Genomic DNA, 21,206 nt, shown 5'->3' with positions numbered 1-21,206 from the left:
CTCTTAAAGATTCGACTAATTATGGGAAAAATATGGACGGTGCATTTAACCCGGTGTTTTGTTGTCGTTAGCAAGGTGAAGGGTATTTAGGACATTCGGCCCGCTAGTAGTTGCCCAACTAGCTACTAATAGATTCTTTTTTCATTTCTTAAGAGCGATTGCCATAAACATAAAAAGGACACAACACTGAATCTTTGGCAAGTGATGCTATGCTACCTAGCATCAATGAAATCTATTCATATGTACAAAAGTGAAAATGAATCTTACATTCTTACTGCTCTTATCATCAAAATTATTTATTCAAGGATCTAAGCCTAGATCTATTTGAAACAAATTTGACGACCGACCTAGAAAATCCAGTGAGAGCAAATAACATTTGGATCATTGAACGACCCTTTACAATGCCCTCTCGCATGCCTCTTGCAGATTTAGCTAACGCGGGCTCAACTATTGATGCTGCTCTGGTGCTGACTATCTGCATTGGTGCTAATGAAGTGAAAATTCCAAGTTCAGGATAATATGGAAGGCAAAGAGTTTTAGTTTAGCATGATTCCTGAGAGGCTGAGATTATAATAGCTAACCTCTTGATGTCATGTTTGCAAATTGACGCATTTTTTCCTCTGCCACATGTACAGCACGAGTAGACCTTTTAACACCTTGTGTTATTTCCTGCCTGCAATACATCGTATCATATGACCTTTCAGCATGTACCGGAAGTTCCCAAAAGAAAAGAACCAACTAATCAATCAAGTCTCAAACATATTATAACGATGAAGCTTTATATATCAGCTTCACAAAATAACCCCGGCCTCAAACTACCAGTTCGAGTTGATATCAATCTTTTATTTGTTCTTACTATATTAGGAACTACGTACTAACATCTTAACATGAAATTAGCTTAATACAGTTCCTTGAAATGATATATTGACTCTCTTATTTGGATTATCAGATAAACTATAACAACACCAGTTCAGAGATTCAACTATAATAATTAAGATAGCTCATGTAACTACATAATGCCATTACAAGCCCTTGCTAATAGGTTTGGAGAAAAGAATCGTATATTCTGATGGATCATTGAATTTTCTTCTAAATTTTAAACAGCTAGACATGAAGAGCTATTAGTAAGCATAAATTTAAGCTCACTAATTACTACTAAGGAAGGTCTAATGTTCTTCAATCACTTTGAAAGACTATTCAAAAAGAATTAAAGAGCAGATACTAAAAAACAACTTACCCCAAATCACTTAGCTCCATAGTTAAGTCACTGATCTCCATTCCAGACAAGCGTACTGCTGCCATTGTGTCTGGAAGCTCTTCTCTCGTGACATCTAATAGCTTCTCCAACGATTCAGCTGCTCTCTTGAAGGCCTTGAACATGCCAAGCAAACCAAGCATTTATTAAAAATCCGTGAAAGCCTTGAGAATTATGCCAGCCCAAACACTCTAACTGAGCCTTAAAGCATCTAATAATAGAATAAAAATAGTAATGGTACAAATATCCTTATACTATAGCCTCAGCTCTATTGTTCAATCCTAGAAATTAATGTTCTTAAATAATGCCAGTTATTGGTTTTAGTTTTCGTTTCCGCAATGTAGTAATATATTCCTTTTCGCATCTCATTTGAATTCCAATTTATATCACGTGCTAAGAAAAAGGCGTAGAAGTTTGCTTGCAAAATGACTTTTGTATGGAGGAATTTTAAAATGCATTTGGATAGCAATGGTGGAGGGAAGGAAAGGCTTGGATGAGGAAAAGACAAAAGGTTTTCTGGCCTTCTCCTCTAACAGTATACGAAAGAGATGAGTGGAAATGAGGAATATTCATATTGCCTTGTTTGTTATGGACATGGGAAAGATAAGGAATAATAGGCATTCATTTTCTTTCCAATTTAGGTAAGAAAAGAAGACTACAACTCCTTTTCCTTTAACTAATACCTTCCCTCTTCTAACCAAAAACATTACCCCGAATAATTTTTTTCAACTTTTGAGGGACTTAGGGTTCACAATTCACTAATTATTTAGTTTCCATTTACCTTCGTTTCCTCTGTTCCATATCCAAACAAAGGAAAATAGATCCATCATCTCCCTCTCCTCTCCTTTCCTCAAATTAGACATTCAACTAATTTTGTATAAGAATCAATTACTTGAAACCCTTCATGTAACAAAGGGCAACAACAAAGAAAACATTTATTTACCCCTTAAGTTCCCCAAGCCCTATGTGATATAACTAAAAATTTAGAGCTCATAGGTTTAAGGGTTTGTTCACATTTACTGAACTAAGATGAGCTGGAGTGATTGGAGCTGAGTTGAGCTGAAATGAATATTTTATGAGAGAAGGAAATAAGGAGCTGATTTGAACTGAACTGATTGGAGCTCAACTGAACTAAACTGAAATTAAGCTGAAGTAAACAAGCCCTAAGAAACTGAAATTAAGATGAAGTGAACAGGCCCTATATTTGGACAAATGAACTAACACTCCTTCAATTAATATCCATTATCCACACAGCCTCTTGTGCGAAGGGCATAGAAGAAACGTCTCTAAGCATAAAACATTGCTGCCAATATTTATTAGCACATATCTCCTTAGTCCCTTTAGTTCCATACCTCCATAATCCCCGTAATGCATCGTCCCCATTTTTCACAAGAGAATGTTAACCACTTATCCCTCAAAGGAATCAGAATGCTTATGTCAAATTACTACTGAATTATGGTCCATTCCATATCCCTAAATTCGCTACCATCAAATTAATGGATACAAAAGAATGAAATTCACAATACAAAAGCGCCTCAAGATTCGATCTTTTTCAGTAAAATCAGTCAGTTGGGGATAAATACTAAATCAAAGACAATAAAGAATCCAATGTAGATAGAATGTACAAACCAAAAGCGTGGGAATGGCCGAGCAGAATAGCCAAGTCGTTGATATTGCAACCTGTAAACAGAACAACAAACATCTAAAATGACCTTAAAAGGTTTCAGTTGTTGATTTCTAGACATTAAAAGTATGAAATGAGCTATAAAATATGAACATAAAATTAATCATACTCATACTAATCCTATTAATTTTCAAACTGCTTTTACTAATCTTGTTTTTTAAGCGTGAATTGAAAACTCACCACGATATCAAACAAATGACCTAATTACTAAAATATGCAAGTACAAATTACAAAACAAGAAGTAAAATATGCAAAACAAATGACCTAATTACTAAAATATGCAAAACAAGAAGTTTATCTTTTATTTTTCTATCACAGCAATTTGCTAAAATCAAAAATTAAGGTGCTAAAGTCAATAACATTAACCAAATTCAATTGAACTCATATTTCTCAAGCAATTATATTATGAAAAAATCAACATTGAATCATAAATTAAAAATTTTTTAAAAAAAAATATATATATATATATATATATATATATATATATATATATATATATATATATATATATATATATATATATATATATATATATATATATATATGTTAAGTAAGAGAGGAAGAAAGGGATACCGCACAAGCGAGGATGTTCAAGACGGTAATGTGACGATGTGTGATATTCGAATGAGAGAGTTGAAGAGAAGAGGATCCAACGGAGGAGGTGAATTCGGAAGAAATCGACGGCTCAGATTGAACGGAAAGTACGGTGAAGCGGCGAGCCGGGAGACGAAGAGAAGACGGCGGAGGTTGCGAGAAAGTTAGGTTTCCGGCGACTTTGAAACGGTGGGTTGCAGGGATTGACGCCTGCAAATTTAGAGCTGAGAACATCACTTCTTCACTCACTCGACAATCAGCTCAACTGCTCTATAAGATAGAAACATAAGTTGGGAAAATGAGTAAAATGGGTATTGTATTGTTTGTGTTTAGTTTCGTGTCCATTATTATCAAATACTGTATAATAATTTGATAGTAAGAGTGTTAAATCATATTTGAGTAACTAATTTATTAAATTGGGTTATGGTTGATTTATATTCATGTTGTTGTTAGGTTTATTTTTCTCGTAATGATTTCAGCTTAGGGTTCGTGTCAACGATTTTTCAATCTATGTAAAGTATAAACGTCCAAAATACCACGAATATTAATGTTTGAAGAGTTTACTTTCAAATTTGAATAGCCTGTTTATGGTATTCTCAAATCATAACCACTCTAGAGAATAAGGCTTTAAAAATTTTAACCCCTTTAGTTTTAGAAAAGTGAGTTGAATTGAATAGGTGTAGACGTGTAGGTTGTTTAGTACTCAAGATCATTTTTTATGTAGAACTTCCAAAGATATACAAAAGGAGCAAACTAAATGGATATCTAATATCTATGCAACTACGTTACAGTTTTATATCCCTTACCCTTGTATCAAGTATACAGTATACAAGTAAATCTTTTTGCAAAAACAAAACAATTGTTTAGGTCCCCTTGCGGCCTTGCTTAGTTTTCATTATACACCAGGGCGTATCCAGCTCTCGATACACCCGGGCTATATATTCTGCTCATTTGGAGCTCTCGCATTCTGATTCTTGAACCATGAGGCAAACAAAGAATAAGAAACAATAGGCGAAGCACTACACGGTTGGACTGTTTCCATTAGATTGACAGAGACACAAACAGCTCCGAATTTTTATTGCCATTCCATTTCGTATTTACATAATAATGCCCTCAACAGTCTCTACAAAAATTTCCCATATCCATGGTTTTCTTCACTGTCCATGGCCATCCTCGACCCTACATGCATATTTACATAATGAGAACCGAACTAAAATTTCTATACTACTTACGAAGAATATATTATTTTCCTCCCTTTTAATACTTTCTTCTCTGGTGTTGCCCCTTTCGAGGACATTTAGGTCTTCAGCTTCTGCACGCTTGAAATAGCTTCAATGTTGTTGAGGCTACTTAGGTTGCAAAAAAGAGGCAGGCACCAGGCTGAGATCAACTGACAATAATAGAACCAGTGCAAATCTCGAAGAACAAAAAAATTAATAAACTAGAACTGTGAACTTGATATTTAAATAGTTCTTGTTTCATCCTTGATGACTTCAACGACTATGGCATTACAAAAGAAGCATCTTTGACAATTCAAGAGATGTCGAGTAATGCACCCATAGCACGATTGGTGTAAACAAGGAACAAACTGGGCATCAGCCACAGAAGTATAGCAGATACAGCACATACTGTCATCGAATTCTGATTCTTGCAAGAAAGCGGAAGTCTCCAAATCTCGGGACCCCATACGGCTAATAAGACAGGTTAAGAACTCCTCAAGCTGCCTCAACTTAGCAAAGTGAACATTCCCCTTTGAAAAACCAGCCTGCCAATATACAAGGGCAGAGTGAAAATCACAACACAACAAATCAGGAGATTTCAATAAAAAGATAGCCAAGAGATAAACATGAGATCATGTTGCAACCTCAAAAGAATGATCCTAATTCCTAAGCAGTAATTCAGGCTTTCTGACAACACCTTTTCTTAAAGCTTTAATTCAATAATCAAGATTATTACAAGCATGGCAATTGGCAAGTCAACATTCAAAGGTCTCAACGGTATTATGAGCTTATGATACCATCAGCACACATGCACCTAATTGGAGCTGCTCATAAGAGGGCACTGTATCCAAAAAGATTCTAGCACATTATGCACCTATATAGGGACAACATTATGTATTAACAGTTTAACAAAGCTGGATCAATCAGGAGATAAAATGGCCAAGTGAAGATTAATGACATGCAACAAAATTTCTAGCCTAGATAGAGTGAAGGACAAAAACTAACCCAGTTGAATCCCAACATATACTGAAGACCAAAAAGAACAGTTTCTGGGCAGTCCATCTTAGCCAAAACTTCAATGATATCATTCTGCTCACTAGATTCAACTTCTGTACTGGCTTCAACCAAATTCACTATGATGCCAACAAGGGGAGCCAATATCATACCCCGATTAATTTTCTCCGGAGACTGACCATGTCGTTTAACTGACCTGGAGAACAAAGATGCCAAAAATAATAAGAAGCTGATATATTAACAGAAGTAAATCATTATGCTCATTTAAATAGGCCATTACAAACCACATCAAATTGAACAACATAGATGTTTCAATGACAAAGCTCACAGATTGATCCTAAGTGAAGCACTTGGGTAAAAAATTCTCAAAAGTCTGCCCAAGAATTGACCTCAATCGTCTTAGTACAAGGATTCCTAAGTTACAAATTGATTGTGCTGCTTTCTAATTGGCCTTTATGTTGTAAAGTGGTAGCAACCACAGCATACTAGTATATAAGCGTAATACGTAGTATACAACAGCCAGGTTAAAATAGGTGATCACAAAATTAATGCACGTTATCAGAGCCAAATCAGCCAATCACGGGACAGAGATTAAAGGAGTGCATCTAGATATCTACTGATGATTGATGAGCAGTTAAATTAATTGAAAATAATGCCATTAATACTAGCAGTTGAAAGTCTTCAGACACACATCAGCAAAAGAATTTGGAAGCTTACCAATCAAAAAACTCAGAATCAGTTGCTGATGTCATTTGATTAAGTGTAAAGATGACTAACTCGGTCAACCTTTGGAGATGCATATCATTTCCTAAAAGAAATGCTTGAGGAATCTCATGTGTACAGAACTCCAGAATACGAGCAAGTTTGCAAGACAAATCAAAAACTGCACCGCATTTTCTCTCCCGGAACTCCAAAACCTACAAAGATTTTTAAAAAAATAACAATCGGAAAATCAAAAAAATAAATAAATAATAGAGTATAAATCAATATCGGACTGTTCCTTGTAACGATTCATGTTAGCCGACCCCAAATCATTTGGGACTAAGGATTTGTTGTTGTTTTAGTATAATAATAAAATAAAAATAAAAATTTAAAAAGTTAAAATATATAGGTTGTCAAATTAGCAGTGTATGCATAATCAAAAAACACAAAAAGAAACAGCTTACTACTCCGTATAAACTTAAACTAAGAATATAAGTAATTGAAAAAAATTATACCACAATCAATCGTCTTACATAGTAGCATCATAATAAAAACTAAAAACAACAATAATTTAAAATAAAAGGCTTACATGGTTCTTTTCTTGCATTTCTCGAATAGAAATTGAAAACTCAGTCATTGTCCAACTCAAGGTATTGAATAAGCGATTCAGGAAAGCAGCAAATAGTTCTTCATCTTCGGCACACACATCACGCAACAATCTCTTCACAAGTTTCAAGTATCCATAGAGAATATATGGGTCAGTTAAAAGAACTGTTCACAACAAAGAGGGCTTGGGATGTAAAATAAGCAAGACTGAATAAGGGTTTAATTTTTCTTTACCTGGAAAACAACTGAAGAAGATGATGTTTCCCCATGTTTTGAAGAACCAAAACCAAAACCCTTGCACAACCTTAAAAGAATGTTAGTCACTGGAATCCAGGACCTGTTATCAAAAGCTGATAACAAGGCTTTTGGCATCTTGTGGGTGGCTGCATGATTGGTTTCAAAAGAAACCAAATATTCTTTGTACTGTACTAATGCCGATATAGATTGTAGAAGCAAGTCTTTTATATCAGCACTCGATATACGGGGATCATTAAAATGGGTGACGACAAATGTAACCTGATCAAAGATCAAATAGCACATACTTCAGATACATGGTACACAAATTCTAGAATCCACAATCATATGCTTGGTTGGCCAGCTATATACAGTTCATATACTGCACATGTATTGGAACTGCATTGAGAGACAATTCAACATGTGCACCAAATTTTATATCTCCATTATCTTGGTAGAAAGGGAATGATAGGCATATATGGTGGCATAAGCTACAAGAATTATGAGATAAGTGGCCCCACAAATAGCACACTTTTCTACAATGATTACACTAATCATTAGCAACATATAATCTGCAAGTGAAAATTCGTTATAAAAAAAAAAAAAACCTCTCAAGCAAACAAAGAGTGGATGCTATCAGGGTGCAAAATGCAGCTTCAAACATTGGACTCTCAGGATTACATTTAACCAAAAATAAACCACCCATTCCTCGGCAAGATATCCCACTACAGACTCTATTAAAGGATTTGCCAAATCAACAGTGGTTCTAAAGTCAACAAACCTGACACTTTCACACTGCAAGACAGGCAAATCATAGTCAAAGAATCTCCGTAACTAGACCAGTAGCCCCAACACTACTTTATCTATTAACAACAAATTTGCTCTCTTCTCCCTTCTCTAAGATAAAAGGAGAAACTATGCAAAAATTCATTTAGAGTTATACCACATGACCTTATTGTACAGTATGTGTTACGAACAGCCTTTAACAGATTCTTAAACAAACATGCCCCCTTCTAATTCTTCTCTTGTCTAGATGTTCTGGGATCCTTCCAACTATGCTGTTGCCTCATCCCCAATCTTTCAACCAGCTAGATCAACATTAACAAAAAAAACAGAAAAGATAACAAGGAATCAGACTGAAATACTACAATGGATCTCAACCCAATGCCTAACTATTGTTTATTAGTCTTGATGAGGTCAAAACCTAAAGCAAACAAACTTTTAGCAGCGCAGCAGCATGAAAAGGAGAGGAGAGAGAAATAAAAGCAGCAAAGAAAAAAAAAAGAAATTCAAAAAAGACAAGCAGCCAAATTAGCAATCATTTCCTTCTCATGAAGCCTGATAGCTCCTTCTCAGGGAGATCTCTCTTTCTCCCCCACCCCACACTCTTTTCCTCCCCCGCCTCTATCCATGGCTTGCACAACCAGCCATGTCCAGGTGGCAATGGAGGATCAGGCCCGGATTTCGCACCCGTATCAGTGTTGTGTCATGTCACCACAGGTATGTAAGCCTTATTCCCAATTCTGGTAAATTAACATAGAACCATGGGATTAACAAGCCTTATCAAAGCTTCAGTTAATATCAATCAATCAAAGCCTTAATCCCATAAGTGGGGTCGGGTACATGAACCAAAATGATTATTCCGTATAGTCATCCACAAAAATCTTCCTCCTCCATCCTCCTCCATCTCTTATGATCAAACACCTCATTCTCATGCAAATCCATATACTTCATATCCTTCCTAACTCCTTCCAACCAATAAAGCTTCAGTTAATATAGTCCACCAAATTTCCCTCCATTCAACAACTCGTTGCATGTGCACCCTCTTCATTCAACGACAAATAGACAGAGGAGATACAACTTCAAAAACAATTCTCCCTCACAGTCTCTTTACACTTTGGTTGAGCAAAGAGACATAGAATAGTTGCCACAAGTAAAATATTATTGAGTAATGGATGGTAAGAATTACTGATGTTGGGATGCAAGTGAGAATTAAACTGGAAAAAAAAAAGGGTTTTCTAAGCTATGCCCTTGAGTTTAAGTTACTACGGTGTACCCTTGCTTTTTCAAAATTAAAAGTTGTGCAATCAACCATACCCTCTGACATTAGTAATTTTTAAAAAAAAAAATAGGAAGTTTTAAAAAAAAAAAAAAAAAAAGCAGATGAGAAAAAAGTACACTGAGCGCTTGACATATCAATGGTTGCATTTAGAAGAAAGAAGAAAAGGTGGATGAGATAATGTGGAAAAAATGCTAATGTTAATCCCCTTATATATTTCTAACCCAATTTGGGCGTGAAATTTCTCTCCAAAGTGGGGTATTTAATGGTTAACAGAACTACTAAGGTCGGATTAACGTGAGGGTTCAATTGAATAATCACCTTAAGTTGGAGGGCGCATCTTGTAATTTTGAAAAAGCATGTGCACACCTTAGAAGCTCAACAGCCACAAGGGCATAGCTTAGAAAAACCAAAAAAAAAAAAAAAAAAAAAAAAAAAAACCTATTAATGGGACAGAAGTTGAAAAGAAAAAATAAAATAATTTTTAGGACATTCCAAAATGGTGTAAAATTTATTATGGGATGAAGGTAGCTAAGTTGAAATACCACACATGACTCTAAAATATTAGTATGCAGTCAATTATGTATACAGTAGCAATTACAGGAGATAGGACAATAATTTCAAAATCTTGCAAAAGAAAACGTGAACCACCAATTTAACCAAAGTTTAAGAGGAAAAGGTGAGACGTACAAATGAAGTTAATCCTTGCTTGATAAAAATAGAAGAAGGGACAAATGGTGGATCACTTTTTCGTAACACGTTAAAGCAATCAACCTGCAAGAAACATAAAAAAGTAGTTAAAATATCGATAACTGATTACTACATACCCGCCAGATTAAACTTAAACTACAGATAACAAACCAAATGCAATACTCCCTATGTGCAACATTAGCAAGCCTTGCAATCTGCGGGTCATAACATATGCAAGCTTGCAAATAAGGGAGTATGGATAAGTACTGTAGAAAGTTTAAAGGTAGACCACATCTGAATTAATGAGATAACTAATACGATATGATAAATGAAACAAAACCAGAGTTTAAGAAAGATTATTCCATTGAAGAGGGCGGAGGGACTGGCAGACCATGACAACATTGATGCTCTCCAATTACCATTCACAATCCTAAAAGAATGTTGTCCTATCAAAGATCTACTTCCTCACTCTGGTTCCTTAGCATTCAGATCGAATAAGAGAGATCTATCCATGAAAGTCACTTGTATTGGCTTATCCAACTATATAGTTGACCCATAACTTATTCATTACCTTTTCTCTAGTTGGTTTTGCACCATTACACAAACCTCTTCTTATCCTCCTCTTCAAAGAGATTATGTCATTACTAAACAAGAAAAAAGAATATCAACAAAGATGACGAGTAGTCATCCATCAAATAAGTGCACCAATCAAGCAAAGATCTGACAAGGGCAGTACACCAGAGCTCTTGAAGCACAAAACAAAAAAGGAAGATGCCAAGAATACTATTAACTTGCAACCACAACACTCATGGAGCACCATACGAGATAATGTCAGAGAATTTTCTTCCTTTTTTTATTACAAAATAGAACATATGAAACCTCCAAATGAACTAAATATCCACTCCACCAGCACAACCCAACAAGCTAACGCCATAAAATTGAGTCTAGACAAAATGTGGAAGTAATAGCACACAGTCTCCCCAGTCTCCACTCCCAAAACACAATATAAACACATCAAGAGATAAAGCTTCAAAATTTGAAGTTAACCATCACCAAGATAATCCAAATATAGTGTCTCCAGTATTGTAGGTATACAACCCATCCATTCTGTTCCAGTCAATAGCAGCTTTCAATCAACAGACGCAAGATAGAATTGGGCTGTAATTGGAATAGCTACCATTGCCAAAATCCAAGCCCATTCAATCTTAAGATCACAGAACCCAATCCATCCAATGAACTCTCTTTCATCTACAACTGACCAAGGCAAGAACACACTTCGACTGCCAGTATCTACATTAGCCCAATCATATCAAAGTATATACACTAAGAGATTTGCAGTTAAGGCAATACACTCCCAAACTTCCTCATAACATCAGAAAGAATCAAATAGAGCCTGGAAATTTAAAATGACAAACAATAATCAACTCCCACATAGACCTTTACACAGCCATTTAATTACTCATTCTCAAAATCAAAACTCAAGACATCCACAACCAAACTGAAAAGAAATGGGGACAAGGACCACCATCTCTCAAGTTTCAACCACACTCCTCCAATAGTTTGTTGAAATCCAATAAATGTTTGAGATGAACTTAACATAACTCGCACATATGCGTATCCTTTCCACAAGATCTGATATCTGGACACAAACCTAAAATATATCCTTACTTGGTAATTAAATTTAAACTTTCCAGGGCTTCTGCTAAAAGATACACCAAGTAGGTTTTACACTAAAAAATTATTGAATTTTCAGGGACTTTGTACCTCAGAACACAGTATCATTGGCCCAATTTCTGTAATCTTAAAAACCCAAAAAGAGGAAGAAAGAGAGCAACATGTACAACTATTAAATGTGGCAAACCATTTGCCCAATAATAATGCAAGAAAAGATAAAGGAAGCAATTTACCAGAGCTTCTAGATAGAATTCAGGAACAAAACTGAACAAGGTGTCATCTTTGCTGACCACAAGAAGCAATTGCACAATCCACATACAAGCAGCATACATTCCTCTTTGTTTCCATCGAGATAATAGAGAGATACGATACCTGTTGGCATAATCACATAATACAGTGCATCAAGCAAAAGGGACACAAAAAAGCTCACTTTAACTGACAAATCTACCAACAAAAGAAAAATCACTAGAATACGCTTCCAAGTATATTCAACAAAAGAAAAGCTAATCTACTTCTCACACCTATGATAATACTTTCAAGAAAAAGTAAACAGGATTCAAATAATTAATCATGAAATTGATATTTATTTTAACAATAAAACCCCCATATATAAAATAAATTGCAAGTCCAAACTCCAAAGAAGATAAAACCGGTTCAATTCAATCATCAATCCAAATTACCAGGCCAACCTACCCTGTATTACCTATGTCGGATAGGTATAAAGTAACAACAGTTTTAATAAGTTCAATGAGATCACGTCAGACACCAATAATAAGTCTAGAACATCTGGAAGATATTCAGACATGAATCCCTGACTAATTGTACTTCAATGGTCAGCTTTTGGCCATTGAGCAGATACAATACAACTCATACAAGTACACGAGTTCATCAGAAGTAATCGAGAATATAGTAACTAGGTGAAAGATAGAAAGGTTCCCTAATAACATCTATTGAAGATAAGATGCAAATCTCACATAATAATAGGAAGCAACCATCCTGTAATGAGAATAATCAGATGTAACTTGTAAGGGAGCACCTCAACAAATTGCAAAAAAACAAATGAAAGGTCGAGGAAGTAATCAGAGTTAGAATTACCACTACGTTGTTATCAACTTAAAATTTTAGCATATTACATATAAGCCCTAGAGCTTTTGATGTTCTAGTTAATTCCAACCCTGCCTTGTGAATGTTTAATCATGCCTTCAATTCAATATTTTTAATGTTACTATTAACTTTACAAAGTCTTCACAGTTCTTCATATTATAGTTTTCTTTAGCTAACCATTTTCATTGTCATTATTGGATTAACCATCCTAGAAAAGCACTGCAGTTACTGTTTTTGTTCTTAGCAATGTTTTCTACTAGTTTAATCAACAACTCTCCTGGCAATAATAATACAAGACCTGGAAGACTTATCAATAGATTACAGAGTTTTAGTTTAAACTGTTCAGTAAGGTTATATTATGACATCATCACATATTGCTAAAATAAGATTGATTTGTCAAGACAAGCAATAGTAGAAGTCACATCAAAAAATTCTTACCATGTAGAGTGCCTTACGCAGTCAATAACTTCCTCCCTGTAAATATTCCGCGCCTCTTTTAGCCGTTTTTGTTGCTCATGGCATGGTCTTTCTTTTATTTGCCTATCTGTTTCTTCCAAGAGTGATATCGACTGTGATTGATGTGACATGTAGTATGATGCCTACACAAAAGAAGGAATTGACATCCTATGTAATGAAAGATGGATAGACAAATGTGCCACAAATGCAACTAAGTAAAATAAAATCTGAAAGCACATCCAGTGCATGGTTGGAGAAATTCGAATAGAAAGCTCAAACTTGAAATATATTCAAGGATATATGATTTTCAACTCCTGTACTCAAGTATAAAAACAATCATCAGGCCAACAGTAATCCAGCCCAAAGTCAAAAATCAAACTTAACAATAGTCCATAGACGTATAGCGGTATAGGGTGTATGCCAGAAGGAACACATCAATCTACTTCAGGAAGACTCAGAGTGTAAGCTTAACCATATAAGGCATGTCGAATTCACATGCATATCAAGCAAAGGGGCATAAGAACAGTTGTACATCTCATACCCACATTCTTCTGGGAAAAAAAAGTTGAATCAAAGTATATGTCCAGATAATTTCTAGCCTCATTTGTCTTCCAAATTGTACTCTTTAACTTCCACCAACAGCCAAATGTGTACGCACTACAAAATATCCCTGTACTAAAATATGCAGGTTAACACAGAAGTGTCTACCGCAGATTATAGCCAACAAAAGACCCACCTGTTCTAATATAAAAACATCTAAGATATTTCCAAACGAATAAGTCGCATAAATCCGTCATGCTTAAGCCACCTATGTTACTTGTGTAGCTCATTTCAAGAGTTCAACATGGATGTATCAAACATATTTTCAAAAAATACGTTTAGGATAATAGCCAAGAACCCATGCCCATTGAGAGTATCATACCCATCAGATCAAGACACTCAAATAAATAAATTGATGTAATAGTGTTCATCAGATATATGAAAATGTGTGATAAGAGGCAGGAAGGACTAAGAGAACAGAAAAAAAATTATTATTATTTAAAGGAAAGAAAAAGGGAAGAATTCAGTACACATCATCACAGATGCACATCACTCCACCCACATCTAAGGGAAAAATAATAGTATGCATATCATTCCTTTGAGCCAAAGTTGACAGTCTACAATCAACATATCCATGTCTAAATTTTTTTTTTTTTTCCTGTATCCTGAAATCACAATATCAATTACTCCATATTTTATACCTTCCTTAACTAAGATGAATTTTGGATGATCCAAAATCCCACATCTCAAGCACCACAAGCAACAATGACTTTCAAAATTAATACACTATGCACAGATAGGAAAAAAGGATGCTACGGTACTAGCCTCCAGAAAAAAAAAAGAAAAAAAAAAACGAAAAAATTGGATTGGCATTGGCAACATACTGTACTTGAGGTTCAGAAGCCAGCATATAGGCTAAAGGCTTTTGGCAGTTTCCAAAAGCAATTATTAGTTTTTTCCTCACACATATGGCTTTCTTTTAAGAAAAATAAAGATCATAATAAAAAAAAGGATGCCACGATCTAAAATGCTACACTTCTGTAGATCTATTGCTAAAAAAAAATTGCGGAGTAATTTGAAAACCAAAATACACTACCAACTAAATAAAACACCCACTGGACTCACCTGCCTCAAATTTGGAGAGACCCCTACATGGTACAAAAATAGCATAACATCAAGAAGTTCCTCCTCTCTCAATGTGGCTGAAGAGATGTTACTTCCTTCAGGTACTGTTCTTGATGGTTGCACTGATCGATACCCAAACTGAGAGTGAGGATGCTCACTTGAACTAGACTTGTCTTCAATTTCCTCATTTAAACTTCCAGTACTGCATTCAGCAGCAACATGAGCAGATCGCTCAGGAATTGAAGAGCTATGGCCACGAGAACCTTTGGCTCTAAATCTAATTGGATCACGGTAGATTCTTGTGAAATCAACATCATAGCTAGAACAGCAACATGGCTTCTGCCTTGTAAAATGTGTTACTCTAGTGTCTTTATCATCCATGCAACCTTCTTCCCAAGAAATTACTTCAGACTCCCGGTCAAGAACGGAATGCAGTTCTAACAAATTGTTAAATGATCCTCCAATTCTGGGAATGTCAATCCTCATAGGATCATTTTTCACAAACAACTCAATTGGAAAACTGAGCTGACCACCCCTATGTAGAAAACCAACTACCTCTTTAGCATCGTCTCTGTGGCCCTTAGACCATCCACAAATTTCTGCCATAGGAAAACCTTCTGAAAGATAATGAAGGATAACAGCATACAAAGAAACAAGGACGGTGTTTCCAAGAACCCCAGGAGGGGTCATGTTACGGTCCGCTCCTCCAATTTTCAATAAAAGGTTCTGCAGGAACTTCCTAAAAACTGAACCAGGAAACTGAGGAGGTGTCACAGGTGGAATGAACTGGATAACCAGGCAACAGAGATCTCGGTGCTTCTCCTCAATCTGCAAGCAGCATAAATACAACATATATAAATTAGCCATCCCCTGACAATTAATGAGCAACAATACATCCATTACTTCTTGAAAGTTCACAGCTACTCTTCCTGTGGAAAAATCTCAAATTACAGCTTTGCAGGAAAATCCAACACATGACAAATATAAAGGGGTAGAGAAAAGTAGCAATAAGGAGTGAACGCATTGTGGGGGGGTATCTAATATATTTACAATACCTTGCATATTGCATCTGACAGAGCTGTAGTGGTTAGCATCATACTGCTTTCATGAGAAACATCCTCGCATGAATTAGGCCACCAAACAGAAGGCATCATCAATTGAAGATCATGCTTGTTAGGACTTTTCCACGACAAAAAACCTTCAAGGAGAAACTCGAACTCAGATGACTTCCACCAGAGCACCATCAACTCCTCTCTTCTCAACAAATGGCAAGCCAGGGCAAGATATGGATATGGTCCTGAATATGGGCACTCAGTTAAAACTAATGAAGCTGTTTTGCAACTGTAAGAAAGGGCACCAATTACATGCTGAAACAGCGAGCTTGAGCTTCTAAATTTTAGAAACACGTCAACGACTTTGTCTAAGCTCCGATGATCATGTGGTAAATGAAGACCGTATATATCCAATAGAAATGACAGTAATGGACCCCATGCTATATACTCCAAGCACCTATCGTCTCCGTCGAGGATAGAGAAGAATTCATCACATATTGCATCAGCAACAGGGTGAAAGATGTCATCCAGTGGAACAAACCTCTGCAACCTTCTCAATTTATCAACGGAAGTGAACTTGGCCCTTTCCATGCGTTCTATTTCCAACAACCTTGATAAGCATTGCAATAGCTGGGAGGCACGTGAAGTTGCAGGTGAAGGATTTTGTAGGGGAAGGAAACCTTCAATTGGGTACTTAAAGGGCCGCGCGCCAAAATTCAGATCACACCTTTCACCCTGCGATAAGGAGACTGCAGGAAAGTAACCTAGTCCAGGATTCATCTTCCGAATGCCGGCAAATGCAACCCCGAGTGAAATACCATTCCTGTAAAAAAGTATCCTATCCTCATCCAAGTCTATGCAACATCCTATAACATCACCGACGACCCATGGCTGACCATATCCCTCATCCTCCTCGTTCCATTTTTTAACCCTTTTACCATCAAATGCATAAGAATCCTCAGCATCACCCACACCCATACGATCAGTGAAAGGGCAATAGATTGTTGCCCAACCAAGCTGCTGTATCCCAGCAGTTTCTAGCATCACTTCATACATCCATTTGCCTTCCCACACACATGCATTTGCTCTGGCACTGCTAAAAATAGCTAGACTTTCCAACAGCAAAGGAGGACTAACTTTCCGCAAATCCCCACATGTACTGGATTCATCAATAGAAACAACATGCCCATGTCCACGGTCAAATATAGAGATACCATCCCTATCCTGAAGTTGAGAGCTCAGAGATGACGGAAACTTTAGAAGAAAACGTTTGACAATAGAATGGACTATAGTAACATCCAATGAACCACTCACTGGTCCTATTGATCGAGAAGGAAGATCAAAGATATATTCCAGTGTTCGTTCCAATGACTGGTGCCCGAAATCATCATGATATGAAACTAGACGATTCTTCTGACAATTCGCTTTCTTATCCTCACCATTAAGTATCAGCGCTAACCCTGACGATAATCCACTACCCCATACACCATCTTCAGCCATTAAAGAGGAGGGATTTTCCACCTCCCCAATTTACCCTACATATGATTACAACCCACAGAAAACCTCGAATCAACTAAAAATCCAACCGAAAATCGTCTCCAAATCCTCGAATTATTCGTATATACAAAGAGCACAAACAGCAGCTTTCCCTACAAGCTAAAAATCACTAACATAAGCATCTACACATAACTGTCGCCAAAAAATCAAGCAATGATCATCAAATTTCCAACAATTCAAACAAAAGTAAAATTATTTCCAGAAATTCATAGTTCCTCAGACTTCCATTTCATTAAACTAACAAAAAATTACCAAAATAAGCATCAAAACAATTTATTCTTCTTCAATTAAACAAAAAATTAAGTACAAAAATTAAACAACTTACAAGTTAAATAATCAAAATCTTCAACAAATAAGCTTGAAACCAACGATCAATTTGACAGAAAAGTCGGCTGATTAAAAAAATTAGGGCTAAGAAGACGACGCCATTAATGAAGTCTGAAGAAAGAAGAAGAGAGAGAAAATAAATTGGGGGAAAAAGGAAAAGGTCGTAGAACAGAAATTTCCAATAGTTTGCCAAAAGTTTGGGGGAATACGAAGAAATGCTGACTAGGAAGAACCCTACAAATTGAGGGTTGATCAACCGACACGTGGCCGTTGCAAGCAAGTGAGTGACGTGGACTAAAAAACTCTTACATGTGAGAATCAGCTGCCGGTGATTTTGGGAAGGGTACCGTTTCTGCCGGTCATGCTGTTAACGAGGTCAATTTTAAGGGTACAGTGACTTTCGGGATTTTATTTTGTTTTTTTTAAGCGAAGTTTCGAAATATTTGTTTAATTTGAAATAATTTTAAGAATTTTGGGTATGGAACTTGTAGCATATGAATAATTCTTAGGGCATATTCTCTTCAAATTATTTTGTATTCTGTTCAGTTCAATTCAATTCAGTTCTTAATTTCCTTCTCGCATAAAATATTCAGTTCGTTTCAATTCAGTTCAATTCAGCTCAATTCAGTCAATCAGAACAGGCCCTTAGTATGATGCTTTGTTATTTTTTATTCTTTAATTTGTAATGCACCCGTCAAAAAAAAATTTTGAAATGTATGGTCCACGTAAATTTCCTTAGGGCTTTTAAGGTCGTTTGGTTAAAGTATTCATCAAAGGCTAAGCGAATCAACGATTCTTATGTAAATTTTTAGGCTTTAATCATTTTCTTTACCCTTTTTATTTCCTCAAAACCTTCCAAGTTAATTTCCCTCCTTTTTCTAGGTTTTTCCATTCCTTTTCCTTTGGCTCCACTAATTCACCACCCTTCCATCGTAACCCCACCACCGAACCACCTAGCCACCCACCGCATCCCCTCACCACCCCTCACCTTCCCCCAAACCACCATCTCCTTCCCGAAACCCCCTCCCCTCGAAAAATGGTAGATAACAATATATGCAAAATTCTCACCATATTCTTTTTGAAAAAATTAATAATCTATAAATATTACTAAAGTAACAACCGGCTGACATCACTACTTTTTTTTCAAATTGTACACGTGTCAGCTTTTCATTCATTTTTTTCCCGCCTAAACATTTTTTTTTCTTTCATGTTTTTTGTAAAAAAAAAAATCTAAATACTGATTGCAAAGTAGTTTAATACAGTACATTCGACTTTTTAGTTTTCAGTACTTTTTCTTTTAAAAACCTTTTAAAAATCTGAAGGAAAACAAATATCAACCTTTTATATATATGTGATTACTCTATCTAATTACAAAGTTCGCAAAATTTTATTGTAGACATGAATTTTCTTTTGTCTATATTATTTTAATAGTTTGGTTTATGTTAATAATATCGTATGTAATACAAAGATTTTACATATTTTGATTGTATGGCTTTGAAATTTACACAATTATAAATTCTTTTATTATATCCGTGCATCGCACGGGAGTTAATCTAGTTAATAACAAACCGTTGACTCAACCATGAAGTTTTTGAATTTGTTACCTAGGGTTTCAATGGTGGGAGGGAGGGGCTATTAAGGATTCTCTATGGTAGGGTAGGGTGTTATTAAGCCAAATTTATAATGAATCTACAATAATTAATGTACACCTGATTTCATTAAAGATTTGTGTTTGTCACAAACTCATGCAATGCATAGATATCATGTATTCTTATTTGCTAGAGCGGGGAGGTGATAATTTAGATTTGATATCGAAATGAGATAGATTTTCCTTATTTAAATATAATGAGGTTTGAAGACTAAACCTCAATGAATAAATACCACACTTATTACCATCTTTGCTACAACCAAATCATGTTCTATACAACTACATTAGACCTGGGTTATTGGGCGAGTTGGGTGTGGGTCAGGGTCAAAGAGGGTCACATTTTTTAGGGTCAATATTGGGTCGGGCCAATGCAGGTCGCAGGTCAATAATGGGCGTGCCTATAAAATATCAATTAAATTAAATATTAGACAAAGCCATTATTAAGTATGTATGGATACAAATTCTATGTAATACATTACCTATTTTCTATATCAATAGAATTGAAAAAATATTTTGGCCCTATATTGACCCTACCCAATAAGAGTCCAATGCATTAAAGGTATTTTAAGCTTAACCCTAACCCTATTAACATGCTACCCAACCCAATAACCAACTCTAATCTACATAAATTTATAAATACATATTAGAATCTTATATAAATGTATAAGTAATCCAAAATAATTCAATGTTGTCATTGTATTATTATAGTTTACTAATAATTAATAAATCAACTGGTCTTTATTTCAAGCTATTTAATAAATTAAAAAAAAAAAAAAAAAAAAAAAAACTCAAAGTAACACTTGAACAACGTCCGGGTCACACACTGGTTATTTAGTAATTAAGCAATGGAAAATCCTATTTATTGTGGGGTTCGTTACTTTTTTGAAAATTTTTATTGTTGAAGCATTAATTTTAAGAACTTTACAACATCAACTCTGATTTTTATTACCATAAAAATTTTAGGCCTTGTTTGATTGTTGTTCGCTCATCATCGGTTGTTAATCTTGCTATAAATTTAAATTTAAAATTATCAACTCATGCTTTCTTTTTAGTGACTCGTCCACCTAAAATTTTCTCAAATTCCTTCCAAACTATCATTAGTGTTGAGAATGTCTTTTTACTGTTGAATGTCTTTTACTATATATATATAGTGATTGATTTCGATTAGTTCATCCATGCATTTTCCTTTATAGCGGAAATAATGGTTGATAGGAAAAAAATCTACCATAAAATATGCAAAAATGAATAAAAAAATCATAAATTTTCCAAGAAAAAAAGGAAAAATTGACGGAAATAATCTCAACTTTGCCCGATTCGCTCAAAATAATCCCAACTATCGATTTTTTTAAAATAATCCCAACTTTATACCCCCAATCTTTTTTAACGATCCCGAGTGATTGATTAGGAAAAGGAAAAAAAAAAAAAGCAGAGCAAAGATGCGAAAAGAATTAATGGAGAAATGAAAAAGTCAGAGCAAATTAAACAACAGAGGAGGTTGGTTTTTCTTAACTAATGTTTAATTAAGGGGAAACTAATCTAAATTCAACTTATTAGAACCGTTGGATGCCACGTCAACTACAAACCGGCTATAATAGGTGTATTAACTTGTTGTGACCATTTAAAAAGACCGGGGTATAAAGTTAGGATTATTTAAAAATAATCGAT

The 21,206-nt window shown here is 35.4% G+C and overlaps 2 protein-coding genes across 3 annotated transcripts; both read right to left on the bottom strand.

Annotated features, from left to right (window-relative positions):
• Positions 1 to 193: 193 nt before the first annotated feature.
• On the bottom strand, positions 194 to 3,841 carry LOC145562148 (uncharacterized). 2 transcript variants are annotated; one of them, XM_081622338.1, is made up of 5 exons: positions 3,513 to 3,841; positions 2,885 to 2,935; positions 1,238 to 1,371; positions 582 to 673; positions 194 to 486 (listed from the first exon to the last, which is right to left on the bottom strand). In XM_081622338.1, the coding sequence occupies exons 1-5, from the start codon at positions 3,765 to 3,767 to the stop codon at positions 293 to 295; spliced, it is 726 nt and encodes a 241-aa protein (XP_081478464.1). In that variant the 5' UTR covers positions 3,768 to 3,841; the 3' UTR covers positions 194 to 292. The 2 variants fall into 2 exon arrangements, with proteins under 2 accessions (XP_081478464.1, XP_081478465.1); XM_081622339.1 differs by having other exon boundaries at positions 254 to 475; positions 3,513 to 3,840.
• A 746-nt stretch (positions 3,842 to 4,587) lies between these two features.
• Positions 4,588 to 18,067, bottom strand: LOC145562147 (E3 ubiquitin-protein ligase RKP-like). The gene is made up of 11 exons (XM_081622337.1): positions 17,892 to 18,067; positions 16,013 to 17,665; positions 14,958 to 15,785; positions 13,275 to 13,435; positions 11,966 to 12,104; positions 10,059 to 10,142; positions 7,310 to 7,591; positions 7,059 to 7,190; positions 6,485 to 6,684; positions 5,759 to 5,963; positions 4,588 to 5,298 (listed from the first exon to the last, which is right to left on the bottom strand). Exons 2-11 carry the CDS (start codon positions 17,507 to 17,509, stop codon positions 4,996 to 4,998), a joined length of 3,831 nt encoding a protein of 1,276 aa, XP_081478463.1. The 5' UTR covers positions 17,510 to 17,665; positions 17,892 to 18,067; the 3' UTR covers positions 4,588 to 4,995.
• Positions 18,068 to 21,206: the final 3,139 nt, after the last annotated feature.

The sequence above is a fragment of the Chenopodium album genome, chromosome 10 (genome assembly GCF_948465745.1).
Source record: "Chenopodium album chromosome 10, dcCheAlbu1.1, whole genome shotgun sequence".
NCBI lineage: Eukaryota > Viridiplantae > Streptophyta > Magnoliopsida > Caryophyllales > Amaranthaceae > Chenopodium > Chenopodium album.
This window is presented reverse-complemented; position numbering and strand designations above follow the sequence as displayed.

Coding starts and splice junctions, on each gene's coding strand:
- LOC145562148 (XM_081622338.1), bottom strand. CDS start 3,767: ATGTTCTCAGCTCTAAATTTGCAGGCGTCAATCCCTGCAACCCACCGT. Junction 2,936..3,512: donor TGAACATCCTCGCTTGTGCG/GTATCCCTTTCT, acceptor TTCTGTTTACAG/GTTGCAATATCAACGACTTG. Junction 674..1,237: donor ATGGAGCTAAGTGATTTGGG/GTAAGTTGTTTT, acceptor GATGTATTGCAG/GCAGGAAATAACACAAGGTG.
- LOC145562147 (XM_081622337.1), bottom strand. CDS start 17,509: ATGGCTGAAGATGGTGTATGGGGTAGTGGATTATCGTCAGGGTTAGCG. Junction 7,191..7,309: donor CTTCTTCAGTTGTTTTCCAG/GTAAAGAAAAAT, acceptor AAACTTGTGAAG/AGATTGTTGCGTGATGTGTG. Junction 6,685..7,058: donor AAATGCAAGAAAAGAACCAT/GTAAGCCTTTTA, acceptor AAATCTTTGTAG/GTTTTGGAGTTCCGGGAGAG.